General features: G+C 39.4%; 1 protein-coding gene across 8 annotated transcripts; it reads left to right on the top strand.

Moving 5' to 3' along the window:
- Positions 1-1361: 1361 nt before the first annotated feature.
- Positions 1362-14140, top strand: LOC117525982 (doublecortin domain-containing protein 2C-like). 8 transcript variants are annotated; one of them, XM_034187963.1, is made up of 16 exons: positions 1362-1410; positions 1593-1639; positions 1744-1853; positions 2066-2212; positions 2316-2364; positions 2501-2568; positions 2660-2788; positions 3284-3430; positions 3539-3587; positions 4200-4311; positions 4601-4665; positions 6191-6280; positions 6414-6543; positions 8740-8793; positions 13611-13664; positions 14062-14140. In XM_034187963.1, the coding sequence occupies exons 3-13, from the start codon at positions 1795-1797 to the stop codon at positions 6495-6497; spliced, it is 999 nt and encodes a 332-aa protein (XP_034043854.1). In that variant the 5' UTR covers positions 1362-1410; positions 1593-1639; positions 1744-1794; the 3' UTR covers positions 6498-6543; positions 8740-8793; positions 13611-13664; positions 14062-14140. The 8 variants fall into 8 exon arrangements, with proteins under 8 accessions (XP_034043854.1, XP_034043857.1, XP_034043852.1 ...); XM_034187961.1 differs by having other exon boundaries at positions 1365-1410; positions 1760-1853; XM_034187964.1 differs by having other exon boundaries at positions 1388-1410; positions 1593-1657; positions 1760-1853.
- The last annotated feature ends 313 nt before the right edge of the window (positions 14141-14453 follow it).

The following is a 14453-nucleotide window of genomic DNA, read 5'->3' on the forward strand; positions in this document are numbered from 1 at the left end:
GGCAGGAGGAGAAGAGGGAGACCAAAGAGGAGGTTCATGGATGTGCAGAGAGGACATGCAGGTGGTTGGTGTGACAGAGGAAGATACAGAGGACAGGGTGAGATAGAAACAATTGATCTGCTGTGGCGACCCCTAATGGGAACAGCCGAAAGACAAAGAAGAAGAAGAAGTTTTCTTCACATTTTCAGATAAATCAAAGGCTAACTTTTAAATTTCATAGAAATGGAGCAATTTTGATTTACCCCCCCCCCCCCCCCCCCCAAAAAAAAAGAAAAACCCAGAAAAGTGTAAAAACACAAGTTCAGAAATTTTGTGAGGTCCCATACTTTGTGAAGTTAAATTTATTGCAACCAATTATCAAAATACCGTGGGCCCTATCTTGCACCGAGCTCCAAGCAACACGCCATGAGGGCCATTATTAGTTTATTTTTACACCCTTTCAAATTACGGTATCACTTTTGATTGTACGGGACTGCCAGTATGTTGTGGTCAACCTGGAGTGTGGTTGGTCACAGGTTTTGGGCATCATTTATTTTAACTGTTGCACACATGCAAAATAGGACCTAAAATCTGTGCACAACAAAATTAACTCATGCACTGTGATTTAGAATGTGTGAATAAACATATGTATGAATAAACATTTTGGAGAAGGTTAAAATGTGAATGGCAGCTGTTAGAGAATCTCTGGAATACTGCTTTGATAGCACCTTTAAGAACAGGGACTCTGAACAGAGAGTAGGGCACAGAGAGATCAATCCAATAGAATAGTCAATAATACCTCATTTATTTAAATAGGGTCAAGGGAAACATGCTAATACATAAAAAATAGAAGTTTTCGGGTTTATTTTGCCTTCACAGCACCAAATTTTTCTTCTAAAGCCTAAATTTGCATTGAACACCTATAGCAAATCATACATCCCAGCTCCCTTGAGCCAACTGTATTTGACCTTGGACCTTCAGGTCAAGGTCGTGCATGAAAATGAATGGAAAACTACTCTTTATTATTTAACCTTTTTCCAGTCATGCTCCACTGTCCCCCATCATGACATGGGGGACCATTGAAAGGGGCTCCATGCATCCATTGGTGCTTATTTGTTTAATTTGTCACTATGGCCGTATCAGCATAATAGACGGGGGACCTCAGCTGAGTACTGGCTTGTTATTAGGAACTGAAGCTAAATAAAGACATGTTTACATTCAGGCAGCAGGTTTGTCATTTCTGGAGCCCCATTCAAAATGTTACACTGTGGCCCACTTCAAATGATTTACAACAAATTAAATAAAATAAGTTTATTTTCTTTCTTTTTTTTGCACTTTTAACCTGTTTTCTAATTCAGATGATTTGCTTCTTTTTTTAATATTCTCAGCTACCCTAAGATGACAACAGAAGAACCACAGAAGAAGAAAAAGGTGAGAAAACTTTATTTTTAATCCAACAAAACTGAATATGTTCGACCATATCAACACATGTTGTCAATAGCAGGCAGAAAATTGGTCTTATTAGTCTATGATATGAAATCACAACTTTGTGTGCGCTGTTCTTTATTTGCTACTGTTGCATATTCATATTTTTACTTCTATTCTTTCTTCAGTCTTTGGCTGTGAAGAGAAAGATCAAGTCTCAGTTCTGCACAATCCAGTAAGTGTTGATTTTCAGGTGGGTAAATCATCATCCTGACCATAAATATTCTCTGAATGATGATATCTGTTTCTTCATTCTCTACTGTGTTTGCTAATGGAAAGGCCCTGGTTTCTGCAGTGCCTGTGAAGATCCTAAAATATGCACTGAGGTCAATGGAAAGTGTCATCAGCCTGGTGATGAAAACAATGCAGCTTCATGGAGGAATAAGCAGGTACTACGCAAACAGTGGTAAACACAGGCAAAACAAACATGTGTCAGTACATTGATCATTACTGGAACTGAATATGGATGAATAATTTAAAAATACTTGCAAATTGCAGTAATAATTAGAACTGACCATGCTATAGGGGGTGGAACTGAAGGTGGGATTGTTTCTCTTGAAGGTGGATTTCAGTTTCTCTTATCTCTTCTTTGAATTTGCAGACTTTACACGCTTGATGGCCATCTCATTGAAGATCCAAAAGAACTTAAGAGCAAAAAACATTATGTTGCTGTGGGCAGGGGAAAATTTAAACCTGCACCATATGGCCAGAAAGACCAACCACCCTGCAAGAACAGCAAGAAAGAACGGTATGAGGGAAAAAAAGAGATAAATAAGACACATTTGATTTGTATTCTCACAATTCTCAGCTAAAACTTGTTTTAAAACTGATTTTGCTTCTCCTCCCTCCAGTAAAGACAGTTCACCTGCTGTTCCAACAACAACTCAAAGACAGGAAGTGGTGAGTTCATTTTCTTCTATGGGGCTTGTTCAAATTCAGTTTTGTACAACACTGTGAAATTATTGATTTAGTGTAACTCGATATTACATTTTTTGAACATTTATCATAATGATTAGAATTATTTGTTAATTTACAGATCAAACCTGTTCTCAGCAAATTTATGATGACTGTCCCCAAGAAAAGAAAAATGTTTTTCTCAATAAAGTATGTACAGACTTTCAAGTTTGTAATTATGTGTCCTGAATATGATTTTTCAGTCAACGATGATGTATCTCTTTATTTCTTCATTCTGCAGTGTGTATGCTAATGGGGAAGACCTGGTTCCTCCAGTGCACGTCAAGATCCCAGCATATAAAATGGAGCTGTTAGAAGATGTGATCACCGTGGTGTCGGAGAAAATGCACCTTCGAGTCGGTGTGAACGGGTACTGTACAACATCAATACCTTGCAAATCGCGTGCAGTTTGAACCAAACAAAGCTGTTCTACTCAACATTTGTAGTTCTAATATACTGACTGGAATTAACCCCAAAACTGATTTAATAAAATAATTAGTACTGGCCTTCATCGCTCATCCAAAAATTGCTGAAATCATAGTTTTCGCCAGGAGTACTGCTAGAATTTTAAAGGTTATTATATTCGCCAAATAAACCACATGTAACCTCCGATTCCTTATTTCCCAGCATGAGAAACACAATGTGTGGCGTGTGAGCTGGTTGAAATACACATGTATCATATCACAGTCAATGCATGAGACTTGAGAACCTGCAAATGAAGAACACATACACACATAGTTCTCTTGCTCATTAATGAAACAGAATCATAATTAATCATTTTAAATACTTGCAAAATGCAGTAGGAATTAGATTTGGCTGCGCTGTAGTGTGCACATTTGACAGTGTCTTGTCTTTGAATTCCCAGACTTTACACGGTTGATGGCCATCCCATCAAAGATCCAAAGGAACTGAAGAACGGTGGACATTATGTTGCTGTGTGCAGTGGAAAATTTAAACCTGCACAATACGGCCGGGATGCGCCGGCATCCTGTAAGAGCAGCAAGAAAGAATGGTATGATGGGAAAAAAAGAGAGAATAAAGTGCAATTTATTTATTTTCTCACATGGTTCTCATGTCAAAGAGCATTAATTGATCTTGGCTTTGTGTTTCGTCCTTGCAGTAAAGCTCTCTCACCTGTTGCTGGAACAGTGCATCATGAACAGACCGTGGTAAGTTCACCTTCACAGTTTATTCAAATTATGTGAAAGGTTCCCCGTCCATTTCTTCATATATCAAATACAGTGTTTTTCCCCACAAATATATTGATACATGAAATGTATATATGTATACATTTTATGTATATATAATTTTTTATGCTTACTATATTGTTTATATTGATACAACAAATTTCTGGTTGTGTCTACACCGATCCTTTTCACATGCGGTGTCATTTTTTAGAAGGTTCACTGAATTCACCATGCACCTGACGTCACCATGCAGCTGACCCTCTTATTTGCATTATTATCATTTGTCTTGCACTCAGCTGATAAAATGCCGCCCTCCCCGGTGACTTATATTTTGTACAGATGATGGAACCACATGATTTCAGTTAAGCTTTTTCAAATAGCCATTAGGAACTCTTGTGACGCTGCTGCGTCCTGGTTGGTTTGATCATTTTGATTTTGCTGTCGAACTAGTTTGAAAAGAAAAAGAAAAGAAAATCGCAGTTTTAAATTCAGAGCTGCTTCACCCAGAAGAGTTATTGATCAGTCAGTGAAAAATTTAAGGGAACATGGTTTCACCTGTGGCCATTTCTTCCTTTATTTTTTCTCTCCATGTAGCATGCTGATGCAGAAACTGTTAAGACCACAGATGGGGCAGAGCTGAAGAACATGGACGTCCAAGAGGAACCCAAACCAAAAACAATGGAGCTCACAATCCCATTTCTCTCAGGTAAGCAGTACCCCCCCATCTCTTCTCCAAGGGGGTCACCAAAGGTCGCAGTTTCATTTGCTCTAATAACTCGCTCTCTGGATAGTCAGGAGTAAGACTGCAGCTCCTCCCTGTGAGGAAAACAACAAATGTGACATCAAACACTGCCAGAGGCTTTCAGCTGTTTTTGTCAAAATGTATCCAAAAATCCTGACATATTTCTTCACCACTGTCTTTTCTTCTGCCCTTTGACTCTTTTCTCCCCTTGTCTCCTATTCATCTGCCTCACGTTCCTTCTCTGGCTCCTTAGATGTGAGGTTGAACGTCTCAAAGGAGGAGAACCTCAGCTTACAGACTCCGCAGCGTCCCATCAAGGTTAGTGATTTGGGCTCCGTCCCAGAGACAGACATCGAACAGAAGGAAGAGGAGAAGAAGGTGCTGAGTGAAAAGGAGGACAGTACACCTGAGGGTGATGATAAACGCATGAGTTAAACTGATGTTCAAGCTGAGGGTGAAACCGGCATGTGAATATTGGCACTTTTACACTCAGGCTGGAAGCCCTGTTTCTCTTTTAATATTTTGTTTTTCTGGCAGCAGATACAGATGTGGACAAATTTGTTAACCTCACTATCAAATTTAACATTTTCTTCTAAATTTTCCCAAGTGTTTTTTTTTTTTTTTTTTTTAACTGAACGAGGAATTTTAAACACAGCACATCAAAATATCCTAGTTTTATTTTGGATGCTTATTACTTTGCACACAGAAACAAAATGATTTCACACAAACCAAAAACTACCAGGGTCAAAATTATTATCCCCCTGAGGCTAATAGTCAATTTTGTGTCTTTTTTTGCTCTGCATTCATTTATTGTAATTTTTAACAAATCCCAGACATGTCTCCTGAGGAATCCCAGCCCATTCTTCTTTGGGGAATCTCTCAAGCTCCTCCAGACTTGATGGTCCTCCGGCATGGACCTCTTTGGTTTTCAGTTCACCCCACAGATTTTCAGTGGGATTCATTTGAGTCAGGACTTTGTGAAGACCAGTCAGTAACTTTCGCTTTGGTCTTCTGAAGGCAGTTCTTCAACAGGAGTGCTGTATGTTTTGGGACGTTGTCGTGTTGGAAGGGTTAGGTCTTGCCAGTTGTTCTGAGGTGTTTAGACACATTTCTCACTAGTTTTCTTTCCAGAGTCTTGGAAATCTTACACTTCCTACCTTTGCCAGACTTGTTCTGTACTGTGTGGATCTCTTTGAATTTCTTGATGAGACTTCTTGCTCCACTTCTTGACACTTGGAAATGCTGTGAAATCTTTGTATGTCCTTCTCCTGCTCTGTGAGCATCAACAATTCTTTTTCTCAAGTCTAAACTGATTTCTTTTGACGCTTTCTCAAATGACAGCTCAAACCCATACGGACGTTTTTATATATCGTGGAAACTTTGGAAGATAACCCTCAGCTTTAACTTGATTTTACAAGCTTTGTGCTTTACTAAGTTAAATCACATCATTGCACAACAGTAGTTCAACAAAAAGGTCAGTTCTTAATGGGGTAATAATTTTGACCCCGGTAGTTTTTGGCTTCTGTGAAATAATTTTGTTATAAATGTAAAAGTGGATCTGTGTTTCTCTCCACTCCCAAACAAATTCAGAATGCTTCAGTCATGGATATAGTGTAAAGACAAAAAGGATGATTCCTGTACTATTTGAGATTGTGACAGAGTAACTTCATACAAATTGAACAAGTATCTTCTTCCTGAGAGCTGCAAACAGTTCTGATGTGACCTGCGTGTTTGATCGTGCTGCTTCACTGTCTTACGTCTGGAACGCCGCGTGAGCTGCATCATGTTGCATAGTTTTAATTCCCAGAATTCATTCCTTTATCTTTGTGTGTTTCTCTTGCAGCTGTGCCAGTGCTTAGTTGAGTTTTTAGGAAATCCTGAGTTTAAGCCGATCACTGGGGAGAAAACCATTGACGAGGATTTTGTCATTGATGTAAGAACTACATGTTATAGCAACTTCTTGTTATCTTTGTGTGGAAAAACTGTTCTTTGTCAGAAGAGATGCAGTAACAGAAGCACTGCTGAGAGATGACCTGACCTAAACTGAGCCTTGTTTTCTTTCACAGCTAATAGTGGTGCTCTTATGTAGTAAGGATCCCATGGAGAGAAAGATCACCAAATGGGTGTTGAAGAAGATCTTTGAAATTTAGTACAAATGAGACACCTAATCTTCAGATGTATCACTTATCTCATCAGGTTAGTGAGGTTCTCCTGCTGTAGTGCTCATTTTTCAATCAAGCTGTAAAGAGAACATGAATGATTTGTCTCTTGGGACACGTTACAACACCTGGTTTTTAACAACCGTGTGTTCAGATGTGATCAGATTCTTTTCAGTGACTAAGGTGCTGCAGCTGAGAGAAATGTGGTTTGTAAGCCTGGATCAATGCAGACTGGGTGTTGGAGCAGTGAGGGTGGATGTCAGTCCAAGTTGGGCATCCTGAGAGAAAGTCATAAGTTATATGTTTCCCTGCTATTTTCTGTTAAATTCAATGGACCTACTCTGACCTACCGTGCACCCAGAAATATTCACAGCGCTGCACTTTTTCCACCTTTTTATGTTGTAGCCTTATTCCAAAATGGGTGAAATTTATTTTTTTCCCTCAAAATTCTACACACAATATCCCATAATGATCCTGTGAAAAAAAATTGTTTTTGAGATTTTTACAAATTTATTGCAGCTTCAGGTTCTCACCAATAGGGGGCACTACAGCCCCCTCAGCACCATACTTATCATGTTATCATGTTATGTCCAGCATCAAGTCTGCATCATTGCAGCCTTACAAACAGACTGCATTTATAATAGTGTTCAGAATAATAGTAGTGCTATGTGACTAAAAAGATTAATCCAGGTTTTGAGTATATTTCTTATTGTTACTTGGGAAACAAGGTACCAGTAGATTCAGTAGATTCTCACAAATCCAACAAGACCAAGCATTCATGATATGCACACTCTTAAGGCTATGAAATTGGGCTATTAGTAAAAAAAAAGTAGAAAAGGGGGTGTTCCCAATAATAGTAGTGTGGCATCCAGTCAGTGAGTTTATCAATTTTGTGGAACAAACAGGTGTGAATCAGGTGTCCCCTATTTAAGGATGAAGCCAGCACCTGTTGAACATGCTTTTCTCTTTGAAAGCCTGAGTAAAATGGGACGTTCAAGACACTGTTCAGAAGAACAGCGTAGTTTGATTAAAAAGTTGATTGAAGAGGGGAAAACATACGCAGGTGCAAAAAAATTATAGGCTGTTCATCTACAGTGATCTCCAATGCTTTAAAATGGAAAAAAAAAAAAAAAAACAGACGCATGGAAGAAAACGGAAAACAACCATCAAAATGGATAGAGGAATAACCAAAATGGCAAAGGCTCACCTATTGATCAGCTCCAGGATGATCAAAGACAGTCTGGAGTTACCTGTAAGTGCTGTGACAGTTAGAAGATGCCTGTGTGAAGCTAATTTATTTGCAAGAATCCCCCGCAAAGTCCCTCTGTTAAATAAAAGACATGTGCAGTAGAGGTTACAATTTGCCAAAGAACACATCAACTGGCCTAAAGAGAAATGGAGGAATATTTTGTGGACTGATGAGAGTAAAATTGTTCTTTTTGGGTCCAAGGGCCACAGACAGTTTGTGAGACGACCCCCAAACTCTGAATTCAAGCCACAGTTCACAGTGAAGACAGTGAAGCATGGTGGAGCAAGCATCATGATATGGGCATGTTTCTCCTACTATGGTGTTGGGCCTATATATCGCATACCAGGTATCATGGATCAGTTTGGATATGTCAAAATACTTGAAGAGGTCATGTTGCCTTATGCTGAAGAGGACATGCCCTTGAAATGGGTGTTTCAACAAGACAATGACCCCAAGCACACTAGTAACCGAGCAAAATCTTGTTTCCAAACCAACAAAATTAATGCCTCGCAGATGTGAAGAAATCATGAAAAACTGTGGTTATACAACTAAATACTAGTTTAGTGATTCACAGGATTGCTAAAAAAAAAACAGTTTGAACATAATAGTTTTGAGTTTGTAGCGTCAACAGCAGATGCTACTATTATTGTGAACACCCCCTTTTCTACTTTTTTTTTTTACTAATAACCCAATTTCATAGCCTTAAGAGTGTGCATATCATGAATGCTTGGTCTTGTTGAATTTGTGAGAATCTACTGAATCTACTGGTACCTTGTTTCCCATGTAACAATAAGAAATATACTCAAAACCTGGATTAATCTTTTTAGTCACATAGCACTACTATTATTCTGAACACTACTGTATACAAACCACATTTCACTCATGTGCATTACCTCTGTGCATCATTATAATCTTAACGATACCCATCCCTGTTTGTCTCATTGGTACATGTTCAATAATGAATGTTTTTCTTTTTGTTGAAAGGGATAAAATTCGAAAGCGGCCAGGTGCAGCTAACGTCCTGGAACTGCTTGGAAGGTATGAAGTGTTGTTTTTAGAAACTGAGCTGTCATGTCTTTGTGATCTTTCTGCTCTTATGTCAACTTTGATTGACACACAGAGGAACAAATGAAGCTAGTAGCTCAGTGGTGTCCAAACTATTCCAGAAAGGGCTAAGAGGGTGCAGGGTTTTTTTTTGCAGCCACTGACTTCAGCAGGTGATTTCACTGATTAACATCACTTGGAGCAGGTGGGATGAGTTCATCAGTGAAATCACCTGCTGAAGTCAGTGGCTGCAAAAAAAACCCCTGCACCCTCTTAGCCCTTTCTGGAATAGTTTGGAGACCGTTGTAATAGCTGATCACCGCTGAGATAATAGCTATTTATTTACTTCTCAGCCATTTATTCATACTTAACAAGTATTTTTCAGATGCACTTATGAGTTTATATTTGTACATTCTACAGCCTAATCAAAGAATTTGGCCCGCCCTCCAATGAAAACTTGAAGTTTGAACTCTTGGAAATGTTGCTGTGTCAACAGGTATTGCTCAGTGCCTACCATTAAATCAAATCAATTTTATTTATATAGCGCCAAATCACAACAAACAGTTGCCCCAAGGCGCCTTATATTGTAAGGCAAGGCCATACAATAATTACGGAAAAGCCCCAACGGTCAAAACGACCCCCTGTAAGCAAGCACTTGGCAACAATGGGAAGGAAAAACTCCCTTTTAACAGGAAGAAACCTCCAGCAGAACCAGGCTCAGGGAGGGGCAGTCTTCTGCTGGGACTGGTTGGGGCTGAGGGAGAGAACCAGGAAAAAGACATGCTGTGGAGGGGAGCAGAGATCAATCACTAATGATTAAATGCAGAGTGGTGCATACAGAGCAAAAAGAGAAAGAAACACTCAGTGCATCATGGGAACCCCCCAGCAGTCTAAATCTATAGCAGCATAACTAAGGGATGGTTCAGGGTCACCTGATCCAGCCCTAACTATAAGCTTTAGCAAAAAGGAAAGTTTTAAGCCTAATCTTAAAAGTAGAGAGGGTGTCTGTCTCCCTGATCTGAATTGGGAGCTGGTTCCACAGGAGAGGAGCCCGAAAGCTGAAGGCTCTGCCTCCCATTCTACTCTTACAAACCATAGGAACTACAAGTAAACCTGCAGTCTGAGAGCGAAGCGCTCTATTGGGGTGATATGGTACTATGAGGTCCCTAAGATAAGATGGGACCTGATTATTCAAAACCTTATAAGTAACAGGAAGCCAATGAAGAGAGGCCAATATGGGTGAGATATGCTCTCTCCTTCTAGTCCCTGTTAGCACTCTAGCTGCAGTATTTTGAATTAACTGAAGGCTTTTCAGGGAACTTTTAGGACAACCTGATAATAATGAATTACAGTAGTCCAGCCTAGAGGAAATAAATGCATGAATTAGTTTTTCAGCATCACTCTGAGACAAGACCTTTCTAATTTTAGAGATATTGCGCAAATGCAAAAAAGAAGTCCTACATATTTGTTTAATATGCGCATTGAATGACATATCCTGATCAAAAATGACTCCAAGATTTCTCACAGTATTACTAGAGGTCAGGGTAATGCCATCCAGAGTAAGGATCTGGTTAGACACCATGTTTCTAAGATTTGTGGGGCCAAGTACAATAACTTCAGTTTTATCTGAGTTTAAAAGCAGAAAATTAGAGGTCATCCATGTCTTTATGTCTGTAAGACAATCCTGCAGTTTAGCTAATTGGTGTGTGTCCTCTGGCTTCATGGATAGATAAAGCTGGGTATCATCTGCGTAACAATGAAAATTTAAGCAATGCCGTCTAATAATACTGCCTAAGGGAAACATGTATAAAGTGAATAAAATTGGTCCTAGCACAGAACCTTGTGGAACTCCATAATTAACCTTAGTCTGTGAAGAAGATTCCCCATTTACATGAACAAATTGTAATCTATTAGATAAATATGATTCAAACCACCGCAGCGCAGTGCCTTTAATACCTATGTCATGCTCTAATCTCTGTAATAAAATTTTATGGTCAACAGTATCAAAAGCAGCACTGAGGTCTAACAGAACAAGCACAGAGATGAGTCCACTGTCTGAGGCCATAAGAAGATCATTTGTAACCTTCACTAATGCTGTTTCTGTACTATGATGAATTCTAAAACCTGACTGAAACTCTTCAAAAAGACCAGTCCTCTGCAGATGATCAGTTAGCTGTTTTACAACTACCCTTTCAAGAATTTTTGAGAGAAAAGGAAGGTTGGAGATTGGCCTATAATTAGCTAAGATAGCTGGGTCAAGTGATGGCTTTTTAAGTAATGGTTTAATTACTGCCACCTTAAAAGCCTGTGGTACATAGCCAACTAACAAAGATAGATTGATCATATTTAAGATCGAAGCATTAAATAATGATAGGGCTTCCTTGAGCAGCCTGGTAGGAATGGGGTCTAATAGACATGTTGATGGTTTGGAGGAAGTAACTAATGAAAATAACTCAGACAGAACAATCGGAGAGAAAGAGTCAAACCAAATACCGGCATCACTGAAAGCAGCCAAAGATAACGATACGTCTTTGGGATGGTTATGACTAATTTTTTCTCTAATAGTTAAAATTTTATTAGCAAAGAAAGTCATGAAGTCATTACTAGTTAAAGTTAAAGGAATACTCGGCTCAATAGAGCTCTGACTCTTTGTCAGCCTGGCTACAGTGCTGAAAAGAAACCTGGGGTTGTTCTTATTTTCTTCAATTAGTGATGAATAGTAAGATGTCCTAGCTTTATGGAGGGCTTTTTTTATAGAGCAACAGACTCTTTTTCCAGGCTAAGTGAAGATCTTCTAAATTAGTGAGACACCATTTCCTCTCCAACTTACGGGTTATCTGCTTTAAGCTGCGAGTTTGTGAGTTATACCACGGAGTCAGGCACTTCTGATTTAAAGCTCTCTTTTTCAGAGGAGCTACAGCATCCAAAGTTGTCTTCAATGAGGATGTAAAACTATTGACGAGATACTCTATCTCACTTACAGAGTTTAGGTAGCTACTCTGCACTGTGTTGGTATATGGCATTAGAGAACATAAAGAAGGAATCATATCCTTAAACCTAGTTACAGCGCTTTCTGAAAGACTTCTAGTGTAATGAAACTTATTCCCCACTGCTGGGTAGTCCATCAGAGTAAATGTAAATGTTATTAAGAAATGATCAGACAGAAGGGAGTTTTGAGGGAATACTGTTAAGTCTTCAATTTCCATACCATAAGTCAGAACAAAATCTAAGATATGATTAAAGTGGTAGGTGGACTCATTTACATTTTGAGCAAAGCCAATCGAGTCTAATAATAGATTAAATGCAGTGTTGAGGCTGTCATTCTCAGCATCTGTGTGGATGTTAAAATCACCCACTATAATTATCTTATCTGAGCTAAGCACTAAGTCAGACAAAAGGTCTGAAAATTCACAGAGAAACTCACAGTAACGACCAGGTGGACGATAGATAATAACAAATAAAACTGGTTTTTGGGACTTCCAATTTGGATGGACAAGACTAAGAGTCAAGCTTTCAAATGAATTAAAGCTCTGTCTGGGTTTTTGATTAATTAATAAGCTGGAATGGAAGATTGCTGCTAATCCTCCGCCTCGGCCCGTGCTACGAGCGTTCTGGCAGTTAGTGTGACTCGGGGGTGTTGACTCATTTAAACTAACATATTCATCCTGCTGTAACCAGGTTTCTGTAAGGCAGAATAAATCAATATGTTGATCAATTATTATATCATTTACTAACAGGGACTTAGAAGAGAGAGACCTAATGTTTAATAAACCACATTTAACTGTTTTAGTCTGTGGTGCAGTTGAAGGTGCTATATTATTTTTTTCTTTTTGAATTTTTATGCTTAAATAGATTTTTGCTGGTTATTGGTGGTCTGGGAGCAGGCACTGTCTCTACGGGGATGGGGTAATGAGGGGATGGCAGGGGGAGAGAAGCTGCAGAGAGGTGTGTAAGACTACAACTCTGCTTCCTGGTCCCAACCCTGGATAGTCACGGTTTGGAGGATTTAATAAAATTGGCCAGATTCTAGAAATGAGAGCTGCTCCATCCAAAGTGGGATGGATGCCGTCTCTCCTAACAAGACCAGGTTTTCCCCAGAAGCTTTGCCAATTATCTATGAAGCCCACCTCATTTTTTGGACACCACTCAGACAGCCAGCAATTCAGGGAGAACATGCGGCTAAACATGTCACTCCCGGTCCGATTGGGGAGGGGCCCAGAGAAAACTACAGAGTCCGACATTGTTTTTGCAAAGTTACACACCAATTCAATGTTAATTTTAGTGACCTCCGATTGGCGTAACCGGGTGTCATTACTGCCGACATGAATTACAATCTTACCAAATTTACGCTTAGCCTTAGCCAGCAGTTTCAAATTTCCTTCAATGTCACCTGCTCTGGCCCCCGGAAGACAATTGACTATGGTTGCTGGTGTCGCTAACTTCACATTTCTCAAAACAGAGTCGCCAATAACCAGAGTTTGATCCTCGGTGGGTGTGTCGGTTAGAAATACGGTTAGAAATGTGAACGGGTTGATCAACAGGTAATGTGTACAGGAAATTCTGTTGAACTCATCATGAAGCCATGTAGAATTCAGAAAGAGAATCATCTCCTATTTATAATTGTTGCCAAATCCTGCTTTGATCACATTACATTTTATGCCTGCAGATTCTATTCAGTTGATTGTATCTGGAACTGTTTTTTATGTCTTCTTGTTCGAGCCTCTCTGTCATTTCGCCATCTCTACTTCACTGAAGCTTTACCTTAATGTTTGTATGCAAATTTAAATTACTTATCCTCATGTGCCTTGCAGATTTTCTACTGTATTATGCAGTTTTTGAAGAAGGACAAGACTGTCACAACAGTGGTACGTATAATAAATTACTGCAGAAAATTTTGCTATTGACATATGATGTGTATAAAATCACAAATATCCAGTTATCTTGATAACTGAAGATGTCCGACCCAATTTGTTTTCCTTCATCTGCATCACTTCTGAGTTCACCCTCTCATTAGTAATACTGTAAGCACTTCTACGGGACAATGACAGGCGCAACTCTGATTGGCTGATTTTATGTTGCGCCCACAACACGCCCCTGACTGTTTAGGTGACTTAATCCACCCCCTATGTGCCCAGCAGAAAGGACTTTAACACACCTCAGAAGCATTACAGATAGATATTTCGAAGCCTGAAAAGATGCCGCCTGTTTATTCTACATATGGTTTATTAATGTGGATATTGTCTGGTTTTACCATCACAACAGGTTGTGGACCAGCTGCTGAAGTACTGGCCAGATGACAGCAGTGAAAAGGAAGTGATGTTCCTGGACAAGCTGGATGAGATTTATCAGGCAATCCACCTGTCTGAGTATTACAAAGTTCAACCGCATAGCTTTCAACATTTGGCCGATTGTGTGTATAGAAATAATGACCAGGTTTGTGATGACAGATCAGCAATATTGCCTTCATAACATGTGACCTTCATCTATAAGCAAAGTCTTTCAGTTGTGTGCTTTGTCCTAACTGAGGTGTCTGTCCTCTGTAGGTGGTGGACAGAGTTATGGAGTTCTGCAACCAGTATATCACCCATATAGGCGGCAAAAGGCCAAGAAAGACCCTGGCATGTGTACCACTGGGACACTCTGGAATGGTAGTC

The sequence above is a fragment of the Thalassophryne amazonica genome, chromosome 15 (genome assembly GCF_902500255.1).
Source record: "Thalassophryne amazonica chromosome 15, fThaAma1.1, whole genome shotgun sequence".
Taxonomy (NCBI): Eukaryota; Metazoa; Chordata; class Actinopteri; order Batrachoidiformes; family Batrachoididae; genus Thalassophryne; species Thalassophryne amazonica.